This window comes from Syngnathus scovelli, chromosome 1, assembly GCF_024217435.2.
Source record: "Syngnathus scovelli strain Florida chromosome 1, RoL_Ssco_1.2, whole genome shotgun sequence".
NCBI classification, from domain to species: Eukaryota; Metazoa; Chordata; class Actinopteri; order Syngnathiformes; family Syngnathidae; genus Syngnathus; species Syngnathus scovelli.
Genome location: NC_090847.1, coordinates 29,319,562 through 29,342,440, shown reverse-complemented (window position 1 = coordinate 29,342,440; position 22,879 = coordinate 29,319,562). Strand labels below are relative to the sequence as shown.

The 22,879-nt window shown below is 51.0% G+C and overlaps 6 protein-coding genes across 8 annotated transcripts; 2 read left to right on the top strand and 4 right to left on the bottom strand.

Moving 5' to 3' along the window:
- Positions 1-59: 59 nt before the first annotated feature.
- LOC125976100 (myeloid-associated differentiation marker homolog) lies at positions 60-3,292 on the top strand. The gene is made up of 2 exons (XM_049731989.2): positions 60-192; positions 2,119-3,292. The coding sequence occupies exon 2, from the start codon at positions 2,142-2,144 to the stop codon at positions 2,982-2,984; it is 843 nt and encodes a 280-aa protein (XP_049587946.1). The 5' UTR covers positions 60-192; positions 2,119-2,141; the 3' UTR covers positions 2,985-3,292.
- A 274-nt stretch (positions 3,293-3,566) lies between these two features.
- Positions 3,567-7,198, bottom strand: LOC125975167 (phosphatidylcholine:ceramide cholinephosphotransferase 2). Its single transcript, XM_049730413.1, has 7 exons — positions 7,026-7,198; positions 5,344-5,956; positions 5,141-5,258; positions 5,003-5,060; positions 4,494-4,589; positions 4,251-4,417; positions 3,567-4,178 (listed from the first exon to the last, which is right to left on the bottom strand). Exons 2-7 carry the CDS (start codon positions 5,865-5,867, stop codon positions 4,005-4,007), a joined length of 1,137 nt encoding a protein of 378 aa, XP_049586370.1. The 5' UTR covers positions 5,868-5,956; positions 7,026-7,198; the 3' UTR covers positions 3,567-4,004.
- Positions 7,199-7,474: 276 nt separating this feature from the next.
- LOC125975455 (aminoacyl tRNA synthase complex-interacting multifunctional protein 1) lies at positions 7,475-10,094 on the top strand. The gene is made up of 7 exons (XM_049731086.1): positions 7,475-7,629; positions 8,187-8,281; positions 8,344-8,457; positions 8,525-8,665; positions 8,758-8,936; positions 9,013-9,187; positions 9,583-10,094. The coding sequence occupies exons 1-7, from the start codon at positions 7,562-7,564 to the stop codon at positions 9,756-9,758; spliced, it is 948 nt and encodes a 315-aa protein (XP_049587043.1). The 5' UTR covers positions 7,475-7,561; the 3' UTR covers positions 9,759-10,094.
- LOC125976164 (dickkopf-related protein 2-like) lies at positions 9,012-12,142 on the bottom strand. Its single transcript, XM_049732129.2, has 4 exons — positions 11,734-12,142; positions 11,506-11,662; positions 11,065-11,184; positions 9,012-11,003 (listed from the first exon to the last, which is right to left on the bottom strand). Exons 1-4 carry the CDS (start codon positions 11,935-11,937, stop codon positions 10,681-10,683), a joined length of 804 nt encoding a protein of 267 aa, XP_049588086.1. The 5' UTR covers positions 11,938-12,142; the 3' UTR covers positions 9,012-10,680.
- Positions 12,143-12,294: 152 nt separating this feature from the next.
- cfi (complement factor I) lies at positions 12,295-16,803 on the bottom strand. 2 transcript variants are annotated; one of them, XM_049726404.2, is made up of 17 exons: positions 16,556-16,803; positions 16,357-16,421; positions 16,141-16,294; positions 15,937-16,000; positions 15,691-15,856; positions 15,399-15,595; positions 15,112-15,213; positions 14,898-15,008; positions 14,222-14,251; positions 14,130-14,150; positions 13,927-14,063; positions 13,751-13,854; positions 13,574-13,678; positions 13,327-13,505; positions 13,105-13,206; positions 12,849-12,997; positions 12,295-12,621 (listed from the first exon to the last, which is right to left on the bottom strand). In XM_049726404.2, the coding sequence occupies exons 1-17, from the start codon at positions 16,649-16,651 to the stop codon at positions 12,553-12,555; spliced, it is 1,851 nt and encodes a 616-aa protein (XP_049582361.1). In that variant the 5' UTR covers positions 16,652-16,803; the 3' UTR covers positions 12,295-12,552. The 2 variants fall into 2 exon arrangements, with proteins under 2 accessions (XP_049582361.1, XP_049582441.1); XM_049726484.2 differs by lacking the exon at positions 14,898-15,008.
- Positions 16,804-16,914: 111 nt separating this feature from the next.
- Positions 16,915-22,688, bottom strand: LOC125972689 (tetratricopeptide repeat protein 39B). 2 transcript variants are annotated; one of them, XM_068650872.1, is made up of 19 exons: positions 22,552-22,625; positions 22,373-22,451; positions 21,710-21,744; positions 21,525-21,629; positions 21,292-21,423; positions 21,163-21,233; positions 20,967-21,099; positions 20,685-20,793; positions 20,517-20,582; positions 20,304-20,412; positions 19,897-19,964; positions 19,612-19,833; positions 19,449-19,540; positions 19,251-19,374; positions 19,064-19,175; positions 18,866-18,983; positions 18,569-18,685; positions 18,362-18,488; positions 16,915-17,995 (listed from the first exon to the last, which is right to left on the bottom strand). In XM_068650872.1, the coding sequence occupies exons 4-18, from the start codon at positions 21,617-21,619 to the stop codon at positions 18,392-18,394; spliced, it is 1,665 nt and encodes a 554-aa protein (XP_068506973.1). In that variant the 5' UTR covers positions 21,620-21,629; positions 21,710-21,744; positions 22,373-22,451; positions 22,552-22,625; the 3' UTR covers positions 16,915-17,995; positions 18,362-18,391. The 2 variants fall into 2 exon arrangements, with proteins under 2 accessions (XP_068506973.1, XP_049582569.1); XM_049726612.2 differs by lacking the exon at positions 22,373-22,451 and having other exon boundaries at positions 22,552-22,688.
- Between the last annotated feature and the right edge of the window lie 191 nt (positions 22,689-22,879).

Here is a 22,879-nt window from a genome sequence, read left to right as displayed (position 1 = left end):
TATTGTAGAAAAAAAACGACTACGCTCGTTTTTACCAAACATGGTGTGGTGGAGCGTCAGGGCAGGATGTGGCTGAGGAGGGGGGCGGAATTTTGGGGGCGTGCACGCCAGGGCGCCGAGACAAACTGAGGCAGCCAAGCAGCCAGGCAGGCAGGCAGGCATTCAATCCGTTGACATCAACTAAGATTAAAGGTAAACTGCTCACGGGCTTCTTTTCTTCTTCTGTTGCTTTTGTCTCTTTCCGTCAAGCGCACATGCTCGATTTTGCCATTTGCTGTCATCCATCAGCCGCTTGCAGCAACTTCCCCAGCTCGCTCAGGAAGCGTGTGTGACGGTGTGACTGTGCGTGTGTGTGTGTGGGTGTGTGTGTGTGTGTGTGGGGGGTTTCCTGTGAGGTGCAAATTCAAGTAGACGAGCTTGATTTTAAAGTAAATTTTAAAGAACAGAATTTAAAAAAGAGGTGTGATGCTAAAACAGGGGTGGGCAAACTTTTGGACTTGCGGGCCGAATTGGGTTCTAAATTTTGACCGGGGGGCCGAACCAGGAGCAGATGGATGTAGTGTTTGTGTGAAGTAATATAAACGACTTGTAAAGGTCATTGCATAAAAGGTTTTGGCCTTTAGTAGGTAGTAAAGCATGGATATTCAAAAAAAGTTTTTTGAAAACAAATGCATTTATTAACAGCATTAAAAAAAAAAAAAAAAACATCCCTAAAAAACTGCTATCAGTGATTCTCATAAAATATGACACTGTTATTATGAATAACAGTCTCCATCACTTCAGTGCCTGCAGGTCAGATTAATGAAAGATGTATGTTTATCTTATGAGATCACAACAAACGGCAAACATTCTGACCAAATATATCATCTTGAAGAATCGGTGAAAGCATACATCCAAATAAAGTAATCAAAACGGCAACACGGTGAGGGTCATCTGAAAATCAGAGCAGAGTTTTAACTCACAAACACCTGGTAACAGAGGTGAGGAAACGGAAAACACTTCCTTAAAGTAAGCCTTAAGAACTTTACAGGTTAAGATTAGTCACAAACAGGTGGTGCATCAATGTCCTTGAGCATCCTGCATTGTTTGAAAATGAGAATGGTCGCTAGTTTCAATCCCTGCTATTTGTACAGATCATATTCAAAATGCATTTTTTTACAACAAACTTGAAAGCCTCCCCTTCATTTTCAGTGTTCATTTGATGTTGATGTTCATGTGGCTGAACGTCACGTCGCGTACGTCGAGCCAAATTGGCCACTCTTTTTAAACACTCGGCACTCAGTGTCCACCTTGCTTTTCCTTGGGCGACTCATTTTAATGGAAGGATTCCAGGGCAGGGGAAGGTTTGTGCGTGCGTGGCTTTAGCGGAAAACTGTATCCGAAAACTCGGCGCGCAAATTACAAGAATGCTGTCGTCACAGCCCACGCTCTAAATTCGGCACTGCTACAAATAGAGCGCGAGTGCGCCATTTCCGTACTACTGAGTACGTACTTGTGAGTGTGCACCCAGCTTTCCGACACGGCTTCCGGTAGTAAATGCGCAGGCGAGTGGTTCCCCATCTACTGGGGAAACGCAGTCATTGCAGGCAAAATGACCGAAAAAGTTTAATAATACAATTTATTTAGGGTTGGCGGGCCGGATTAAACGGTCCCGTGGGCCGGATGTGGCCCGCGGGCCGTAGTTTGCCCATACCTGTGCTAAAATCATTGCCATCGTTTTATATGGTCTGTGAAGGAAAAACTAGCGAGACAAGTGATGACAGTCAAAAGTAAGGCGCATTCTTTAGTCCAATGTGGGTGATTCCCTCTCAGGTAGGAACACGACAACTTTAACAGTTGGTGAACTGATCATTTCCATCACGTGCGTTAGAGGAGGTCAACGTCTAAAACATGCATAAGGGGCCCTTGGAGACCTCTCCCTGTTAAGTGTGCTGCTCGTTGAGTTGTGCGGGACTTGGCCATCTGGGGGCAGTATAAGGCTGACTGTGCCGGAGGGCAGAAGTTGTGGGAATATGTGCTTGCGGGTATTGTTTATCTCCTGCTGTTGCTGCACTCTTTGTGTTCAGAACAAAATGCATTGACTTGTCTAAAACCTTCTATTGACTACGTCCAATCCAGCTCCACCCCTGCGACATCCCATCATGCCCTTGTTTGTGTGGTCGCGGCTGCTGGGCGTGCGCGTGGCCGCCCTGCTGTTCACCTGCGTGGCGTTCAGCGTGGCGGCGCAAGGCGCCCAGCTGCCGCATGGCGGCATGGCCTCCTGGTGCATCTTCTGCTGGGGCTTCAGCTTCGCAGCCACCGCTCTCATCCTGCTCGTGGAGCTGCTGGGCCTGCAGAAGCACATACCCGTGTCCTGGTCCAACTTTCCCGTGACGGTGGCGTGTTACGCCGCCCTCCTCTGCCTCTCGGCCTCCGTCATCTTCCCGCTCTACTTCCTGAGGGATGGCGGCTACTACTCCCAGGTGCGTGACCACCGCGTGGCCTCCACCGTCTTCTCCTGCCTGGCGGCGCTGGCCTACATCCTGGAGGTGAGCCTGACGCGAGCGCAGCCCGACGAGGTGGCGGGCTACATGGCCACGGCGCCGGGTTTGCTGAAGGTGTGCCAGACCTTCGTGGCCTGCATCATCTTCATCCTGGTCAGCGATCCGGTGGCGTACGATGGCCACGCAGCGCTCCAGTGGTGCATGGCCGTCTACTGCATCTGCTTCATCCTCTCCATGGCCGTGGTGGTCATGTGCGTGGGCGAGTGCACCGGCTGGCTGCCCGTGCCCTTCCCCCGCTTCCTGACGGCGTTCGGGCTCCTGGCGGCCGTCATGTACCTGACGGCCACCATCATCTGGCCCATCTTCCAGTTTGACAAGCGCTACAGCAGAGGCGGCGCCCAATCACGTCTGATCACCGTGGCGGTCCTCACCGGCCTCAACTTCCTGCTGTACCTCGCCGACATGGCGCACACTGCCAGACTCGTCTTTGTCAGCGGCTGACGCGGCACCACTGTGTTCTTTGTTTTCAGGACTTTTTTTTTTTTTTTTTTTTATTATAACGCTGGTCAACACATTTCTATTACATTTTTAAGAGGCAAGTAGGCTTTTCTAGATTACCTGTATAATTTTAAAAATTACAAAGGTCTGATTGCAGCCACCAATACTTGGGCAAACAAAATGTGACATGGAGTAGTAAGTCCTGCTCAACTGTAGTTGGCGCTATTCTATGGCCGTTTTCACACGTCGACGGCCATCATTGGTCACAATTTTGTGTCGTCGTGTAAAATTAAATGTTTCATTTCAAAAGATATCGGTACTTAGCATGGGTCTGAAATGTTCCTGAAATTTTAAAAATGAAAAATATATTTAGAGACATATGAGGCCATCTTAGATTCGAATTTGCTCTCAACCTGTTTTTTTTCTACTAAATTGCAATTGTTTGCATTTGATATGAATCGTTACGTCGGATATGCAGCTAACCTGGAAAGGACGCTACATCTCGCGTTTGAGGTTCCTCTTGAAAACCTTTTGGAGTACGAATTGTGTCTCCAAGAATGGCCGATGTGAAAATGAACAAAATGAAACGGTCTGCTCTTTTATTCAAGTCAAACTGCGTGTGCGTCGTATGAATATCATAACGTCAAGCCATCCGTTTCATTCGGATACTTTTTCCACACATGTGGCTGAATAAGGCAAGCAACCAAATGGAGAGATTGCGAGCCTAGCGCAAGATGACGTACAAGGCGTTTTCATGGCGGACCGTGACCGAAGCGCTCGACTCCATCGGCCCGACTCGCCGACGCTCCGGACGACAAGCGGAAATAATATTACGTCAGCAAATACAAACTGCGCGCGTGTACAACATCAGGAAGTCGTCAGTGTAAAAAAAAAAAAAAATAGCACTTGCTCTTTTCAAGTATGTCCAACACTGCCGGAGCCATCGACGGCCTCTTCTCGGCGTTGAGCGGGGCGGGCCCGAACAAAAAAAAAAGGAGTGTTTTTACCGTGATTGGCCGCCGCTCACTCGTCCCTCCCCGCCTCCACCATCCGGTAGCGCTGTCGGCACGACGACGGTAGCGTGAGAGGCCAGGAGAAGACCACGGGCACGTTGGTCTGGACGTTGCGCTCCAGGAAGTTGAAGACGGGGTTCCACCACGTGCGCGACAGCAAGTTGTTGGGCGCCCGACGGAGAGCCTGCCGCCGGTTGCGCAATCGGATCGTTTTTGGAAACTTGAGGCCAATTGCGACGAGCGCGTTTGCACTTACGTGCGTGTTAGCCATGGTGTGGTACCACCAGAAGAGCCTAGTGGTGACAAAGTATCCCACCAGGACGTCGATGCTGTAGTGTTCGTGGCCCACCAGGATGCACAGCACGCCCGAGGCGCTGAGCAGCCAGCAGATCCACTGGTACCAGCACATCCAGCGAGGAGAATCTGCGGGCAAGGGGCTCACGTTAGACGGCGCCACCCACGCCCAAGGTGCCGACGCCATTCTGTTTTGCTGACTCACATTCTTTGATGAAGAGGTAGGAGAGGGTCAACATAACCGTGTGGCCGCTGTACAGGAAGTCGCCGCACATCATGTGGGAGCCGGTCAGCGATAAGCCTGCGCGTGCAAAAAAAAAGAGGCTCTCGTTTTAAAGAGCTTTTAATCGTGTAAAGATTTGAATCGGTACTTCGAGTCGAGTCAAACAAACTAAATAATTGTAATATGTGCATAATAATAATAACAAAAACGACAACACTAAATAATAATAAAAAAATTCAACATAAAAACGTATACAAATAAATTCAAAATAAAAATAAAATACAAATCGGTCAGAACTTAAGCTGTGGTGGCCTCTGTTTGTCAATCAAATGAGCTACATTTGTGTGAAGGGTGCCACAAGGATCTATTTTGGGACCACTATCATTTGTCTTGCTATCAAAAACAGTTGAATTAACGTGTACGCGAATGATGCCGAGTGCGCGTGCGTGTGTGTGTGCGTGCGTGCGTGCGTGCGTGTATTTGTCTTGGACCTCCTCCAGAGATGAGCCGCACAATCCTCCAGATCTTTCCTGCCGAGTCATCGTAAAGCTGCAGGATTTCACAACAGCACACATTAACGCAAGGTGATGATGGCGTGCGCGTGCGTACGTGCGCGCGCGCGCACGTACCTTGGGTGCGCACACCATGTGTCGGCCAGGCACGGGCAGGGTGGTGATGTACATGGTGACGCAGCGGTACATGTAGAGTGTTCCGATGAGAAAGAAGCAGCGGCGCCCCACGATGGCTCTGACGTGAAGCAAATGGAAAGAAAAAGAATTGAAAGTTAAGGGGAAAAAAAAAAAAAAGTCAGAAACAGGATGAGGTTTCTTACCTGTGCTTGAGGAGCAGCCACTGGATCAGCCAGAGTCCCACCAGGATCAGGCCGTTGACCTCCGTGACGGTGAAGGCCCAGGGAACGCGGCCCACGTAGTCAAAGAACTTGTCGGGCAGCGGCGGGCTCACCGATTTGTCGGGCACCCTCTCGTGTACGATGGTGATGACCACGGTGGTGAAGACTAAGTTGAAGACGGCGTAGAGGAAAGCCACGGCCGTTTTCCACCACTCCTTGGGGAGGCGGTCGGCGCGCTCCTCCGACACCGAGATCTTGATATAGTCACAGTGGCGCTTCAGGCCGCTACTCAGGGATTGCACCAGCTGGTTCTGCTGGAGCAGGTCGCTCATTTTGCTGCGCTTGCTCCTGCCGCCGTCGGGAGCCTCGGCCGCAGGCGGGGAGGCCGGGCGACTGGGGCCGCCGTTTGGGTGAGCGGGCGAGGAGGGCGCGCTTGCAGTTACGCTCACTTCCACGTGGGGGCGGATGTCGTTGTCGTCGTCCTGGATCAGACCCGAGGCCGCCATGGCTCTCTTTGGGATGACCGCCTCTCAGAGCGCAGTCTCGGTGCTTGGCCAAATAAATCGATCCTACCGACGCCTCCCAAATGACGCCGCTGAAAGTCAACGAGGAATTTAGTTTGAAATAATGACCTTCATACACAAAATATAAATAAATGAATCGATAATAAATAACTGTTGTTTGTATTCAACTTTCAAGTCCGATACATTTGAATGTACGCTTGCTTCGGCAACTTTTGTGCGATACATTCCAAGTGAATCATGACTCAAGTCGAGTAGTGTGATTTAAATGGAAGGCAAGTCCAAAAATAATTCTTGCAATAATATTGGAACGCCCGTGTTTTGCGCTCAACGTTGACACTCGCTCGCTGAACAGGCAGGCTTTAATCAACCCGCCCCGGAGGGAGTAACAACCACTCGTTCGTCATTTTAAGCAACACCGCCCCCTGTTGCTGACTGATCGTGACTCAGATCAGAATCAGACTCGAATATGTGCGATCCAAGAGAGATGATCGCAAAATAATTTGCCCCCCAAATTGAAATAACATTACTAACTATACAAAATATATACTTTTGGGATTTTTGCGGCCGTATTTAGGCATTTATTATTTCATGCGAGTCACGATGGTGTTACTAGCTAAGTATTTTTTGAGATGTTTCATAGTTTGAGGATTGCAACCAAAACATTTAACCATTAATTTATGAAGAAATCCAGACAGGTACCTTTCTGTTACTGCAAGTGTGTGTGTGTGTGTGTGTGTGTCCCTTTCAGTCAATGGACACAACATCTGCGTAATTTCCTGTTTACGCCTCTCAAATCAACATCAGGAGATTCTAATTAAAGCCGATTCAGCAGCAACAGTGGGCGTGATGTCGCTGTTTTGACCATAAAAAAAAAGATTAAGTAAGAATAAAGAAAAAAAGATACAGAGACTACAATGAGGGTGTTAAGCAAACGTATTCTTGTGTTAATTGCAACTTTGACTTCGATAAAGCCAACGATCCATTTGTTCATCCCTGATAAGCGTTGTAAAGGGCAAAACATGAAAATGAGTATAGTTGGCGTCCTTCAAGCAGACCGGAAATGAAAAGTACACCTGTCGGGACGGACTGAAGACACTTCGTCGTCATGAAAACACCAAAAGTCTACAAACACACACTCACCCCGTCAGCTGAGGATAAAAAAGATTCCCACAAGTTGATGATTCCTTTCGTTCTTTGGGCAAACTTTGAGCTGGTGTAGTTTCGACTTGGACGCGTTACGGGTTCCCAGTTGAGGTTCGACGTCGACTTCCGCCTTCGCCAGCTCCGTCACTCACCTGAGTTCGGTCAAGCTCGTTTTTTTCCGTAGAAAAAAAAAAAAAGGAGTCGCCCTACGGAAGCTTAAAATTGTCAAACTAGATACTATAGTTACCGAGGTGATGTTTTGTATCATTATTATTATTGTTGTTGTTGTTTTAATGTGGGGGTTGAAAACACAATGTTTATATACTAACTTTCAACTTTAATATGTTGTAATTACGAAAACAAACATATACAATGCCGTACCCTCGACCAAACTCTTGTTTTTTTTGTTCCTACTGTATGATTAGTGATTAGATTTATGTGAAAAAATAAAAAGCCACTCGGGCAGTGGCTGTTCTTGTGTCGGGGGCGGGGCTCTTCCCAGCTTAAGATGGACTGGGACAGCTGATGGACAAATGTCTCTGTCGGCGAAGGGCAACAGAAAGCTCGAAGAAATGGACTCGGACAAGATGTTTCATCCCAGGTTGGAACGCTGCTGCAAAGTGTCTGCGACTTTGTGCATGTGTGCGCGCGCGTGCGTGCGCGCGCGTGTGTGTGGTTGGAGTTGGAGCGTCTGTTATTTTTTTCACAAGTGGAGAATATCAAACTGCATCTTTCCCCCACAAAACTCCGTACCGCATGCTTCACATTTTGATTTTAATTTGGTTTGTTGTTTGTTGTGTGTGTGAGCGCCCGCGTGTTTTTACGCTTCTTCTCAGTGTGCGCATGCGCCTTGTCACCTAAAGTTATTTTCAGCGAGCACAGCTGTCGCGTGCACGCCATGTGAGGATATTTTTGTCAAGGTACCTGCGATAGAAAGTGGATGGATGGTTGATTTGTATTTTTTTTTTTTATTTGTTCTTGCGTGTATTTGACTTTGAGTCTTTGACTCTTGGCCAGAATCAGCTCGGAAAACGATTGACACGCATATTTTAGAATTTCAAATCAAATGGCGCCACGCAGATTTGTAACACCCCAGTGTAGCGTCCTCACTGGATAAGACATAAAAAAAAGTGTCAATGTAGTGACTCGCACTTTCAGCCTATCTGCGGCCCTGATGAAGTTGGACCCCGAAGACGGCGGCAAGATGATGGAATACTTCCAAACGCACGCCTTGCTGGCCAGAGAGAAAACTCGTAAGATTCTGCTTGACAGACAATCAAACGCTTTCCGGTGAATGCTTTGTATTTTCTCGCAGTCCTGCAGGCGTCCGTACGCGAGCAGAAGAAACTGCTGGTGGAAAATGGCAAGCTGAAGAAGGACATTGAGGAGCTGAGGCACGAGCTCCACGACAAACAGAGGAGACGCGTGGGTACGAGCGCTCGGGCTTAACAACGGCGCAGCGTTTTTCTCCTACTTGCTTTTGTTTCTTCTTTCAGCTAAGGTCCTCCTCTCACCCAGCAAGACGCTCAATTCGCCTGCTTCACCGGCCGCCGCCGCCGCCACCGCATCGCAGACCCCCTCGCTCGACCTCGATGGGGGACGCAGGGTGACTCACAGGCAAAGAGGAGACAAGAAATGTGAGGAGTCAAAGTGAAGACACGTGAAATTTGGGAGGTCTCAATGGTCTCAGGCTCCATCAGGTCTTTTTTTTTTTTTTTTTTTGGTCCAGCTGCTCCTGCAACGCCGCCGCCCACAGTTGACGTGTCCCGCCTGGACCTGAGAGTCGGACGCGTCCTCAGCGTTCGCCGCCACCCGCAAGCAGCCAATCTGACGGTTCAAGACGTCGACGTGGGGGAGAAAGCCCCCCGCTCGGTCGTCAGCAAGCGTCGCCCGGACGACCAACAGCCGGTTTCTTCTTCTTTTTGGTCTGGTTGATTTCTGCCCCTTTTCGGATGCGTGTCGCTCACTTCCTTCTGCTCGGCAGCTCGTCGGCTCGCTCGCCGTCTTGCTGTGCAACGTGAGGGGCTGCAAAGTGAAGGGCGTGGCTTCGCACGCCCGACTCCTGCGTTGCTTTCAGCCTGACGGCCCGGTTGAGCTGCTGGCCCCGCCCACTGGTTCCAACCCCGGAGACAGAGTCACTTTCGTCAACCATACCACCGGTAATGGCCGTTGCATTCGGGGCGAGAAGGTCCACCGCGAGGCACACACGGACAGAAAATGAACTCCAAACGGTCATAATCAATTCATTTCATTGCCCTCTGCTGTACCGGCTTTGGCCACTGGGCGGCGGTATAACGCAGTAACGCAGACACAAACGCTTCTCCTTCGACTACTCCAAGTCCCTCAGTCACGTGCTGTCAAATTCATCCGGGAGGATAAAGAATATATTCTCGTTTACGGTTACGTCTACAGCTCCAAATTTGTGGTTCTAAAACTGCCATGCTAACCGCTAGCATGTCAGTGGCATTTTCCGTTATGTTAGCATTTGGGCAACATTGGTTGTTTCAAACATCCAAAATGCAATGCGTGCGTGTGCGTGCGTGTGTGTGTTTAGCAGGTGAACCTGACCGGGAGCTGAAGGCCAAGCAGCGGGTGTGGGATCGTGTCCAGGCCGGCCTCCGGGTGGACGCCCAGGGTGTGGCCACCTACAACGGCTGCGGCTTCCAGGTGGAGGGGAAGGGCCTGTGCAGGGCGCCGTCGCTCACCAACGGCACCATCCGATGCACATAGACGCACGTGGAGCTTATGATCAGGGGATGCTTTGAGAATAATTGTCAATTTTGGCTATGTGAAGCCCTTTGAGACTGTTTGTGATTTAGGGCTATACAAATAAACTTGACTTGACTTGACTTGACGTGACCGACGCTGTTTGATGACATCATCATGCTTTCTCGTCCTTACTCGTGTGGCTTGTGTCCAGTTTGGGGTCTATTTGGATGAAAAGCTGATTTTGGAGGATATGCTGGGTGTGATTGTTTGATTGTATTTACATTTGTTTGATTATCTATATGTTGATCTATATGAAGTCATGTGAGCTATAAAAAGAACGTGAGCTACACTTCTAAATTTGTCTTCTAGCTTATTGTTAGTCTAAACTCTGCTCGTAAGCGCAAACTAGCTAGCTCGCTAATGAAGCTAATCGTCATAATCTCATCACCGTCGTCACATACACACACACACATGCTGACTTGACTGAGTTCTGCGACAATATACGTATTGCTTGAGCTCTGTTTTTGTTAGCGTGTTGTTCTGAATAATTTCATGTTCTTAGACAAAAGCTGCTTTCATTTTTAAAAAGGTCAATTGTGAGTAATTTTTAATTTTTGAATGACTTTTTGAACACTTGTGTATCAGGCACAGACCTGAGGAAACCGGCTGTGTGAGAATGCGGCTTGACAGAAAGTTCATTAGCATTGCAAAAGTGGAACTCCACCTGTGTGAGTGTAGCAACGCTCCTTCTGAAACTCCTGCAGTTTGGTCTGTGCCACATTTGTAAACTGTCAATTTGAAATGAGGCACTTTTTTTTTTCTAAACGGAATCAACTACATCCCAAGTGAGCCAAAAAAAAAACAACGGCGAGGTCATACATGTGCGGAATATTCATTCATTCAAATGGCAAAGCATGGCGATACTGCCCCCCAAGGCCCACCTTCACTTCCTCCGACACTCGTGCAGTCTTGCCTTGACCGCGTGAGGTTGAGGCCGGCGGGAGTAGGGCGCCAACTTGGACTTAGCCGCGGCCATGAGGGGCGACGAGGGCGGGCCGGCGGCCGGCGGCGCGCGGCAGGCGAGCCCTTGGGCGCAGGGACAACGCTGGAAAAGCTCCAGGCCTCCCTGCCGCCGCTTCCTGCGCCGGGCCGAGCAAACTTGCCCCTCCTGTAAGACGGGCTTGCAGATGCGTGTCCACAAGTGGCGAGCGCAGCACAGCTCGTCCCAACAGTCGGCGGAGGTGAGACAAGGGTCGCCCACTTGGCCTGGCGATGCAGCACAACGCTTCTTTAGCCAGACTGCGCAACGCGACGCGACATCACGTACCTTGACCGGACGCGCCTCTGAGCTGCATCTTGTCCCGCTTGCGCCATCTTGCCTTGGGGGAGGGCGCAACGTGCTGCAGGGCGATCTGCTGGGCCGCCGTCGCTTCGCGAACACACACACCTGGGCGAGACGCCATTGAATTGGCACACCTTGCAACTTAACCCCGATGCATTTGTCAATTGTCATATCAAAAGGCAGTAATAATTGTTTTCGTTTGAATGCCTACTTCATGTTGTATTGTATATTGTACTTTCATATTCTATCCTTCATATATTGTCTGTTGCATTAATGATCATATCAACGATAGCAATTTCCAATAGCATGTTTGCAGGGTCTTGCATGATTAAACTGCTGTTGGTCAGGTCAACATTTTGGTGTTTAAATGTAGTACAATGTTCAATTTGCGGGGGGTCATGTGCACATCGTAATGGACGGCCTTACTGTTGCTGCAGAAGTTGCCGGGGCAACACATCCCATCTCTATGGCAACGCTTCTTCCTCCTCCTGCAGGTGCGGCAGCGCGAGTGGGCGGAGCTTCGGTAGGGGGCGTGGCAGTAGCTGCCCTCGTTGCACTCCAGGTCGCTGATGCACTGGCGGAGCTACAAGAAGACGCGCGCGTGAGCGTGCAGACAACCGCACGCGCGGCCACGCGTAGCCGGCGAATACTCACCGTCAGCTCCCACGCGCTCCGGTTGAACGAGGCCTCGGGCCCCTTGTGCACAACCACTGTCCGGATAGAGTTGAGTCGGACACGCGCCTCCCCGCCGCCGCACGCGCACGCCAGCATCGTCAGAATGAACGCGCACAGCAGCGCGTCCACGTCGCCAGTCATGACCCCCCGCAAAAATAGACCTCGAAAGCGTCTTTTCGTCATCTGCCTGGCTCACGTGCGCGAGTGCACTTTATAGGCAACCCGCCCCCGGACCTTTGACGTATCGTGATACCCCCTCAACCCCCACCCCACCGATACGGACCCAAGGGGGGGCAGGGGAAATTGGGTTCTTGAAACTCGTCGTTTTTTGGCCAGATTTACCACTTTGAGGAGCGGGTTCAAAATAAAAGGGGTTCCAGGCGGGCTTGATCCTTTCAAAATAAAAGTGAGTCACATGACACAATTTGGGTGGGACCACCAAACCACCACTCACAAAAACGAATGAATAACCTAAACCCAAAATAAACATTTTCATCAATGAAATAGAATATAAACAAGAGAAATAAATATAAACAAAAGCCAACTGAAATGACATTTTATATTTATCAAACCAAAGTATGATGATACTCAATTTGTTTTTTGTTTTCATCTTTGGCAATACATTTCGTACAAGCTTTTGGAGTTTATTTGAAATGGGGGGGGGGGGGGAAATCAAGAACGATCATTACCCTGGTGTGTGAGCACGTGTCCGTTCGCTCAATCATTCAGTATCCACGTCAAGGTTTCCCTCTCCAATTCTGCACGCTGTGCATTTATTGACACGGAAGATGATGACGCTCACGAGTTGAACCTGGTGACGGCGGGCCAGCCCGTGTGCAGGCGGATCCACTCAAAGTAGTGCGCCACCTGCAGGCAACCAAACGTCAGTTCGGCAATTCAACCGAAGCGGCCTCATTCGACCCGTTTTATTCTCTCCAGATCAAAATCACTGACAAATGTCTTTTTTTCTGAGCAGCCATTCTGTTGTGTCGCATAGATGCTGGCCCATTTATTTTATCCGCTGGCTCATATTAGCTCTTTTTGAATGTGGAAAAAAATGGCAACCTTGTTTTTTTTTTTTTTATTTGTATCACCTGAGTGTAAACGCCCGGCGAGTCCGACTGGCCGCATTGATCTCCCCAGCTGACGATGCCCCACAGGTAGGCGACGCCCAGGTGGTCCTCGCACACCAGAGGGCCGCCGCTGTCGCCTTGGCACGAGTCTACGTTTCCGTCCAGGTCGCCTTGACACACGCGCACACATTTCAAGGTGGACGCGCGCACGCACGCACGCACGCACGCACGCACGCACGCACGCACGCTGCTGTGACGGCGGCTGACGCCAACTGACCGGCGCACATCATCCCGGGTTTGAAGCGGTCTTTGTAGAAGCGCTGGCAGTCGGGGATGAGGGACACGTTGGCCCACAAGAGCACCTGCGAGGCTTTTCCCACTGGAAGAGCAGCAGACGGGCTTTGCCTTCAATCCGACTTTTTCGCCGCTCGCTCGCTCGCTCGCTCGATTTTTGGATGCCTCAGCTTATTTGTTTGTCTGACTTCCCGAGTCCACCTACGATCTGTGCGGCCCCAGCCCGAGATGCTGCAGGTGTGGTTGGCGTTGAAGATCCGCGTGGACCAGGGGACGCAGGCGGGTTTCACCGCAGGGTTGTCCTCCATACACTTGCCCGGCGTCTGCGGGAGGTCCTTCAGCCGAACCAGAGCGATGTCGTTCTGGTACGTGCTGACGTTGTACCTGGCGGACCGCACGGGTCGGTCGGCGCTAGCGACGCTAACGAGGCTGTTCGGGGAGGCGAGCGCTACCTGGGGTGGATGATGACGTCGCCCACGGGGATGATGTCGGTGGTGTCCTGAGGAGTGTACCTCTTCCAGATGGAAAACCTGACGTGGTACGCCGAGGGGCTGGGTCTGGACAGACAAACGAAGCTGCTCGGTTACGACAGAGAAAAGCGACGACTACGTTCTCCAACAGCTTTCCACCTGACGCAATGCGCAGCCGTGACGACCCAGCAGCCTCCGATGTAGGTTCCCCCGCAGTTGATTCTGCCGTTTTCTTCCAGGCCCACCTGCCACTGGATCTGCGTCTGTACGCCGACGGCGACATGAGACACCACGTCCGGAACCCCACGGCGAAGCTCCGGGATGCGCAAAGTCACCCGGTTGGCCATGACGCCGCCGACGACTCTCTTGACACGGATGACTCGGTCCTTCACACTGTCGTCGTTGGCGGCGGTCACGTTGGGAACGCCGCACTGCAACTTGGACTCCAGCTGGATACGGCTGACGCGCGTTTCTGCAAATCATTTGGAATTCAAAGGGGATCAAAACAAGGCGGCAGGTGCACTCGGACCATCCGAACCTTTCCTCGGAGAGACGTATTCTGCAAGGAGAAGGAATGACGCAATGAGCGGTCGGAGGCGAGGTCCAGCGAGATTCTGCTCGATGGCTTACCGGTGCTGTTCAACTCCTTCCTGGCTGGCTCTGCAGACATCAAATTTGACATTAGACTTGACTTGAGGTTCTCATAGGATGTTCCAGGTGGACACCAAAAGAAATCCTCATTTAAAGGCATTTGCGCTTTCTGAAGATTGCCAATGCTGAAATGCCCGATTAAAAAAATGTATCGAGTGATGCTGAATGAGATGAAATGAGGTGGAATAGGAATGGACATTTTTGGTAGGATGAAAATCTTTTCCAAGGTGAATTGCAAATGTTGAATGTTTTCAATTTCAAACGAGGATAATCATGCAAATCTGGGAGGATGAAAATCGGTGTTGTTGAATGTGCCATTGGCAACCAATGGCAAACTGAAATTGGGCAATGACAGTGTTTAATGTGTGAACAACAAGAGCCTGCAAGTTGTGAATTTTTCGAATGTGTTGGCGTTGGAACCATGCGAATCAGACGAAAATAGCGGAAAAGGGAATTTCAGCCTCGACAAAATAATTGTTTGATATCAAATTATAGGGACTACAGATAATTTCAAGATAGCCATTCAGAAATGGCTTCATCATGCTTCTACGATGTTTCAGACATGAGAGTGTGTATTTTCGTTTCAGGTATTTCAAAACATGTCCAATTTGGAAGTTGCCCAGTGTTGTGCGAAGTGGTCGCGCGCGTGTCTCACCGTGCGTCGCTACCTCGTCTTCTCCCGCCAAGCAGTCCATCTGGCCGTCAGCCAGCGCGTCCGCGCGCACGCACACGCCCGTTTCGCAGCGGAAGGCGCCATTTCGGCAGCCTAGCGCGGGGCGAGACGAGACAAGACGAGACGAGAGTGGACAACGTTTCTGCACGTGTGTGTGCGTGTGCGCGTGTGTGTGTGTGCGCGCGCGCGCATTTACGTTTGCAGCACATTTCATCGCTCCGGTCGCCGCAGTCGTCGATGCCGTCGCACGTCCGGTTGGCAGATACGCATTTCCCGTTGGCGCACGTAAAGTCGCACTCTAGCAGAAAAAGCAGCTGCTGTCACACACACTCACTCACTCACTCGCTCGCTCACTCACTCACTCACTCACTCACTCACTCACTCACTCACTCACTCACTCACTCACTCACTCACTCACTCACTCACTCACTCACTCACTCACTCACTCACTCACTCACTCACTTCCGTCTAGGCTCCGCCTACCTTCGGGCACGTCGGTCCCATCGTAGCAAGTGGCCGTGGCGACGTTGCCGTCGCTGACCGGGACGCTGTCGTGGATGACGCACTCGGCCAACGACGTCTCGAAGCCTCGGCAGCGAACGCTGACGCAGCGCTCAGGAAAGTGGCCGAGGTCTTGGCTCGGGGGTCCGGACAGCACAGAAGCGGCAGATGCGGCGCCACTGCAGGACACGCGCTTGGTTAGCCAGGCGACGGCTGTGAGGGGAAAAACGTGCGGCGAGTGAGCGTTTGCGGTCCGGTTGCGCCGTCTTCTCACAGCGGATGTCCGAGATCCTTGCACATCACGTTGGCGCTGGCCATGTCCCAGCCCTGGCCGCAAACCAGCAAGCGTTTCCCTCCGTCGGGACTTTGTTCGTCGGGAACGAAGAGGCTGAGCGCCCCCGTACTGGGCTCGCGGAAACTGCTGAACTTGAGCCGCTCTTCTGCAAGGGATGCACAATTGCGCGTGCTATTTTTTCACCCCCCCCGCGAGGCAAACGCGGCGACCACGCAGAGGGCAAACCTGAGCACGCTTGGCCAAAGTGCGACATGGCCGACTTCCCACTGCGACACGACAACGCCATGGCCTGACACACACAAGCAGGAATTCTCTGAGAACGTCTTAGGAAGCCAAAAATACTCCTTGATTTGTCTTGCAAACTTGTGGACCACTAAATTGCTCTCCTCGCTAGTTTGTCCATCTTGTCGTATTGGAAGGTGGAGCTACCTGGCAGAAGGAGCGGTAGAGTCGTCCGTCCCGCCCACAAACGGGAGTGACGTCCTCAGCGGGGCACAAATACGGCGGTTTGCAGGAGCAATGGCCGTTGATGCATCGCTCCCACGGCGGGCAGAAGACCAAGTCGCACGACGCACGCGTGGGCCTGCGAGCACAAGTCATCCTGAGCGCCGGGCCGGGCCGGGCAGGGCCGCAGGCGCCACCTACTTCCTTGCCAGACACTCTTCGGGACCCAAAAAGTCGTCCGGGCCGGTCGGGCTTGAGGTGACCTCCTACAGGGGGGTCACAGTTAGCGTCAGTATCAAGTTGGAGGACTGAATTACAGCAGCTTAAGAAACGATTCCGATCGATCCTAACGGATTTAAAAACAACTCGGGGAATAAAATATAGAAAAATGTCAACTCACCAAGTTAGAGGTGGAGAAGAGAAGCAGCAGCAGCAGCAGCCGCCGCAGAAGAGCAAGTTTCATCCTGACCAACACGACAGAGCTTCTCCCCAACATTGCTGCCTCTCAAAATCCACGGCAGCTATACAAGCCTCCGCCGACGTCATCGCTCAATGATTAGCCCGCCTCGTCAAAGAGGTCAAACCTCATCGATCCGGCGCCCACATACATGACTGCTTCGGACATCAAAGAGCACGTGATCAGTCTCAGGCCGGATCAGTCAAAAATAAAAGGGTGCGGAGTTGGAGCGTTTCATCGAGTCATTGTTAAAGCGTACCACTAGAGGGAGCCAGCAGCAAAGATCAAAGCTGAGCAAAAGCTGTCTGAAATGGATTTATTTGTTTTTCCTTCAAATGACCAGAGAACATTTCTTGAAATCAAGTCAACGTAAAATAGTGTTTGTGTTGAAAACCTATCTCAACATAAATAGAAAGAATAAAGCGCTTGCATTGCACAAATTCACCATATCTGACTTGGTGACATGGCCATTCGATTTGTCATGCCTGAAGTACTTTGAGAAACCTACTCATTGGACTTATTTGAGTAGGTATCTACGAGCTTAGCTTGCTGCAAAGTTTGGTTGGACGCCAACAAGAGGTTTAGTCATGTCACGGTGATGACATTTGTTGAAAAAATCCCGTGAAGGCAGTTTTTGTGAATGAATGACAAAAAGGCACAGAAAAGAAACGTGACACACATTTATCAGACTGCTTTGAAAATTAATGTCTCTAATTTTAGTGTTCTTTCCTGACCTGTCTCACACACACACAATATATATATATACACACACACAATATGTATACGCACACACACACATTTATATTTGTATAGTGATGACGAAATAAAGTGTTTTCGGAGTGGGACAGTCAGCACGTCACGTGAACATTCCACTGTGTGGGCGCGCTTGACACGTCAGGTGACTGTTACGTGGTTCTGGACTTTTTTTTTTTTTTTTTTTAACACCTCAGTTGGAGTGTTTAAGGCGGCCAAGAGTGCGGAACATAATCAATGGTTATAAGAGCACATGTGTTTCCTAACATAAGAACAATGCGAGTGTCGTGCGCAGATTATCAACGTGACGAAATGCCAAGACGTCAAGTTATAAATAAAGAGGTAGGAGAAAACTTCTTCCCCCCGTCTTCATCGCGTCGCCGCACGGAGGTCATTTGACACGGCAGCCAATCAAGTGCTCATTGGTTTTGATTGGCGGCTGTGTGGAATGAATGGAAGCTGAAGGCAAATGAAAAGGAATAAATAAGAATAATGCACTCTGTTTTTCATGGCAAATGATCAAAATTCGAGTCCACGCCCGCCCATTTCAATGGATCCGTCCGTCTCGGATCAAGCTGCCTGAACTCTTTGGTCACAATGTGTCTAGGTGGAGGTCCTCTGGAATTCAGCCTGAAAAGACAACTTTGAGTCAAAATGACAATCTTGAATTGGGATCCTTGAGACTTTTTTAAATAAATAAATAAAAATCCAGCTCCTGTCACACTGGTCATTTTTCAGACACTCTTGCAGAACGGCGGCTGCCAGCCTGTTGTTTCGTTTCAATTTCAGGCATGGCTCGTTAAACTACATTTTCAGCAGTACAAACTTTCTTTTTTTTTTTTTCAATGGATAATTTGATATTTTCATGTACAACAAATATCTTCCAAGAGGCGTTTTGCCAACTGAAAATGACGACCGGTCATGGCTCTTCTGAGTTTGGTCATGTGACCTTCGCGAGCTGAGCTGTGAAAAAAGAAAAAAAAAAAAGGCGCACACCTTGACTGCGGGCGAGAGAGACGCTGGCCGTTACGGGGTGGCAGCAGGCGAACTTTTCAGGCTGCCGAGGGCCGCGTGGATACGAAAGTGCAGACGGGACTCCATGGAGTAGTCCTTGTAGTTGCTCCTGTTGCCGTGACGACAAAAAACATGGCAGATTTGTGTGCATGTGTGTGTTTGTGTGTGTGTGTGTGTGTGAGGACTTACTTGGCATTTTCCATGAAGGCGGCAGCCTTGGCATCGTCACCCTGCTGTCGGTAGAGGAGCGCCAGCTCGTACAACGTGAAGGGCACCAGGTAGTGATCATAGCGGATGCGATTTTCACTTCGAAAAAAAAAAAAAAATATATATATATCATTTTGGAGGGGGCATTTTGCATATTATAATCCAGACCGATAACGTAATCAAATATAAACACTCATGATTTATTGTGCCGCGCCTTCGGTTGTGCCAGTCTTGGCCACCGGAGGGCGGTATAACACAGTCAAGCGGCCACGTTTGTACCTGGACAGGACGTGAGTGAAGCAGAGCTCGGCCTGCAACAGGCGTCCGGCGTGCTTGAGACAAAGACCCTTCAACATCTGCACCAGACAAGTGTCGTCCACGTGGAACTCGGACGGCTCTGGGGGTGGCGAGCGAGCGAGCGCGCGCTGGGTGAAACACAGAAGAAGAAGGGGCGGGGGTCGCCGCCAGGTGACTCACGGGGGTCGTGTCGAAGCTGCTCCTCGGCCGCCTCGATGGTCACCAGCAGCGCCTCGCTGCAGTCGGCTCGCTTGGCTACGATGGTGAAGCCGCTCCAAACGTACATCATTTCCTGCTCAGTCACAAATGGACGCTGTTGACGGACGGACGGACGGACGTGCGTGCGTGCGTGCGTGAGCTGGCCTACCAGAGCAGGAAGCACCAGCGGCACCGGGACCAGGCCGGCCTTGTAGCGGCGAGATTTCCTGACGGCAAACTTCTCGGTGGGGATGGACTTTCCCGCCAGCCGCTGCTTGAGCCCCTCCACTTGCCTGCACGCGCAGAAGCCCAAAAAAAGCGAGCAACGTTCCGACAATAGTCGAAAGCCACCTGCAGTTTCCCGCACCTGAAGAGCTCCAGCACGTCTTCGCCCGTCTTCTTCACGTCCTCCTCTGACATCATGCTGAGGATGGCGGCCTTCTGGTAGACGTAGATGGCCTGCGGGAGAAGCGGCGAGGGTCAGCGGCGGCGTGCGGCGGCCGGCCGGCTCGGCTCGGCTCGGCGCTCACCTTGGACCAGCGGCTCTCGCGACACAGCAGCTGGGCGTAGCGGTACGCCTGCGGCCAATCCTGCTGATACGTGTGCGTCCACATGAGCTCCCAGTAGCACAGGTGGTGGATCTGCTTCCACTCCTGCTGGCTGCTCACACACTCCTGGTAGCCCAAGCACGCCTTTTCAAAACGTCCTTGCAGCGCGGCCAGCCGGGCCGAGTAGAACTGAATGATGGCGCCCTGCCAGAAGCAAATGAGCCAAGGCGACTGACAAGAAAGTACCCGGAGAGGGCGAGGTCTTACTTTGGGATACTTGAGAAGGTACGGCTCCAGCAGAGCTTGGGCTTCCGCCACGTTTCCTTCGCCGCTTCCTGCGCACACGCACAAAACGCACTCCAGTTGGTGAATGTTGACAGACGCCAGGACGGACAGACACAAGAAGGAACTAGCGGCGGGCGTGGGAATTTTGGCTTGAAAATGAAACTTCAAATAATGAAAATAATACTAATAATTATTGAAAAAAAATACAACAATACCAATTGAAAAAATCTGCAAATGTCATCATTAAGACAAACCAAATTAAAATCAAATAAATAAATAAAAATGAAAAATAATAATATATATAGTATATATATATATATTTTTCTTTAAATTAAGAAAATAATACAAATTTAAAAAACGGTCAAATGTCATCATTAAGACCGACGCACCCAGCACCAGGGAGACGTAGGTGTGGTAGAAGAGCAGCGTCAGCGTGCACAAGATGGAGCGCAGCGTGGAGCCGCACGTTCCCTCTTGCAGCTGGGACAGGCCGAACTCCTGCCGCGACAGTTGGCTCTCGTCAACCGGGAGGACGCACGCACGCACGCACGCACGCACGCACGCACGCAGGCGCGCGCGCGACGCAACGATGACCACCTTACCCTGTTCCCGGAGAAGCCGATGAACTCCAGCAGCCTCAGGATCCGCTGCGGGAGCAGGGACAGCATCTGCGGGGGAGCCAGGCACGTCGTCAGCGCCTCAAACCGTCATGGTAATTCATACGCGGTCCGAGCTCTGTCAAAACTTTGGATACAAGCGGCACCGCGCACCAAGTTGAAGGAGCCGATGCCCAACTTGACTCCGCCCTCAAACTGCCGGTGCAAGTCTGACTGGCTGTCCGTGTCGTTTGCCGCCGCGTTCAGCAGGTTGTGACAATCCCTGAAAGCAAAATGTGACAAAAGAAGAATAGAAAGGGTGAGGTCAGATCGTTGATCCAGCTATTCACGTAGGCAGGTGTGCGTCAGTGAGAAGAAGAAGATGAAGAAGATAAAGATGAAGAAAAAGAAGAAGAAGAAGAAAAAGAAGACGAAGACGAAGACGGCCCGACTGACTTGTAGATGAGATAGCTGCTTCGGATTTTGATACCCCCCTTGATGAAGCTGATCATGTTCTCGTCCTGCACAAAAGTCAGCGTGGCTTTCTGGAGCAAGCACTCGGCGTAGCACAGCTCGGCGTGCATCTCCTCTGAGGAGGACGCAAAGGTTGTCGGTCTCACTCGCCGAGGGAGGGGGTGGGGGCGGCACGTACCTTCCTGCAGGTTGGACTGCCTGTTGATGAGACCGGAGAGCGATCCCACCACCGAGTTCTTCTTGCGGAACCTGCGGGAGAAACGCCGACGAGGGTCACATAGCGTTTTGCGTGGCGCTCGCCGCCTACCTCTGACAGGTGTGCAAGGCCTCCTTGATGGTTGCCATGGCCATCTGGATGTCCCTCTGCTCAAAGGTCATGGCGGCTTGCATCACCAAGATGCTGCTGTAACCCAACGCGTGGTACATGCTGTCGCGCCACCTACGTACAGAGCGCGCGCAGCCGTTGGAGAGAGCAGAGCAGAGCAGAGCAGAGCAGAGCGGAGCGCCGCATCCGGCCCAGAAGCACGCGCGCAGCCTTACCAAGGCTTCAGCAGGTCCAGGGCCTCGGAGAACTTGTTGTTGAGGACCAGGTTGAGGGCGCATTGAGTCTCCCGAATGGCCGATTGCAGGTCCATGTGACATGCGCTGTACGTGCGAGCCAAGGAAGTGAAAAGCGTGCACAGGAAGTGGTGGCGGGCGGGCGGGCGGGCGGCTCGTGAACTCACGTGGGAATGCGCTCGTAGGCATCCTCAAAACGTTCCTGACAAACACAAACACGCACGAGAGGTCATAAGGAGGCCATCGCCGTGGCGACGGACAGAGTAACACTTTCATGCACAACTCTGCTGTTGCATAAGGCAAACCTGAAGGAGGAACCGAAGAAGGTCCTTTAAAAAAACATAACAACAACAACAACAGGATCTCAAGAAATAACTTGAGGAACACCTGAATCACCCAAAGAAGTGTGAGGAACCTTTGGTGCACAAGTGAAACACTCGGGGACAAAAAACACCTGAAGAACAACAATAAGGAAGGCCATTCGAGGAGTCCCAAACAATGCAAGACCCAAAGTAGCAGGAGCGAGACAAGAACCTGACGACTTAAGCAACGAGTAGGAAGGAGAACAGATGCTCCTTTCACACTTTTGCTGGCGTCTGCCACATTGCCAACATTCCAGACAACCTCAGCACATCTCCCCGCCGCACAATGGACGTTCACACCGGTGCAAAGATGCCGGGCTGAGTTGCTTGCCACGGCGTCAGGTTACAGGAGGGAAGGGTAAAAAAAAAAAAAAAAGAGAGAGAGAGAGAGAGAGACAGAGACAGAGAGCGAGAGAGCGAGCGTCACCGCAGAGCCCGAACTGGACCCAAGACCATAAGCTAGCTCACCGCTCGGAAGCTGGCTGAGAAGGTTCGTCGGCCCAAAACGTTTCTTCAGAAGCGCCCCGATATGACACCACCTCCGGTACTGTCGCCCGAAACCGCAGCGAAGCCAAAGAGACAAATAGGCCTGCCACGTTTGAACGGCTCGCCGCTGGAGCTCAAACGAGGCTGTAACGTTCTCTCACCTCGTCGTCGGCGCGGGGCGCGTCCTCCATCACGTCCATCGCTCGACACGTCGCTCGCGCTTGTGGGCCAGTCCGTCGTTGCCGGGGCCCGTTACTTCCGGGTTACGTCACAGGCGCCTCCGCCTGCGCCTGCTGCAGGACATCTGCGGTGGTGACATTAGCCTTCAAAACGCAACCAAGTTTCTTTGGGTTTTGTTTTTTAACCTAATATATATATATATATATATATATATATATATATATATATATATATATATATATATATATATATATATATATATATATATATATATATATATATATATATATATATGCACCATATAAATAA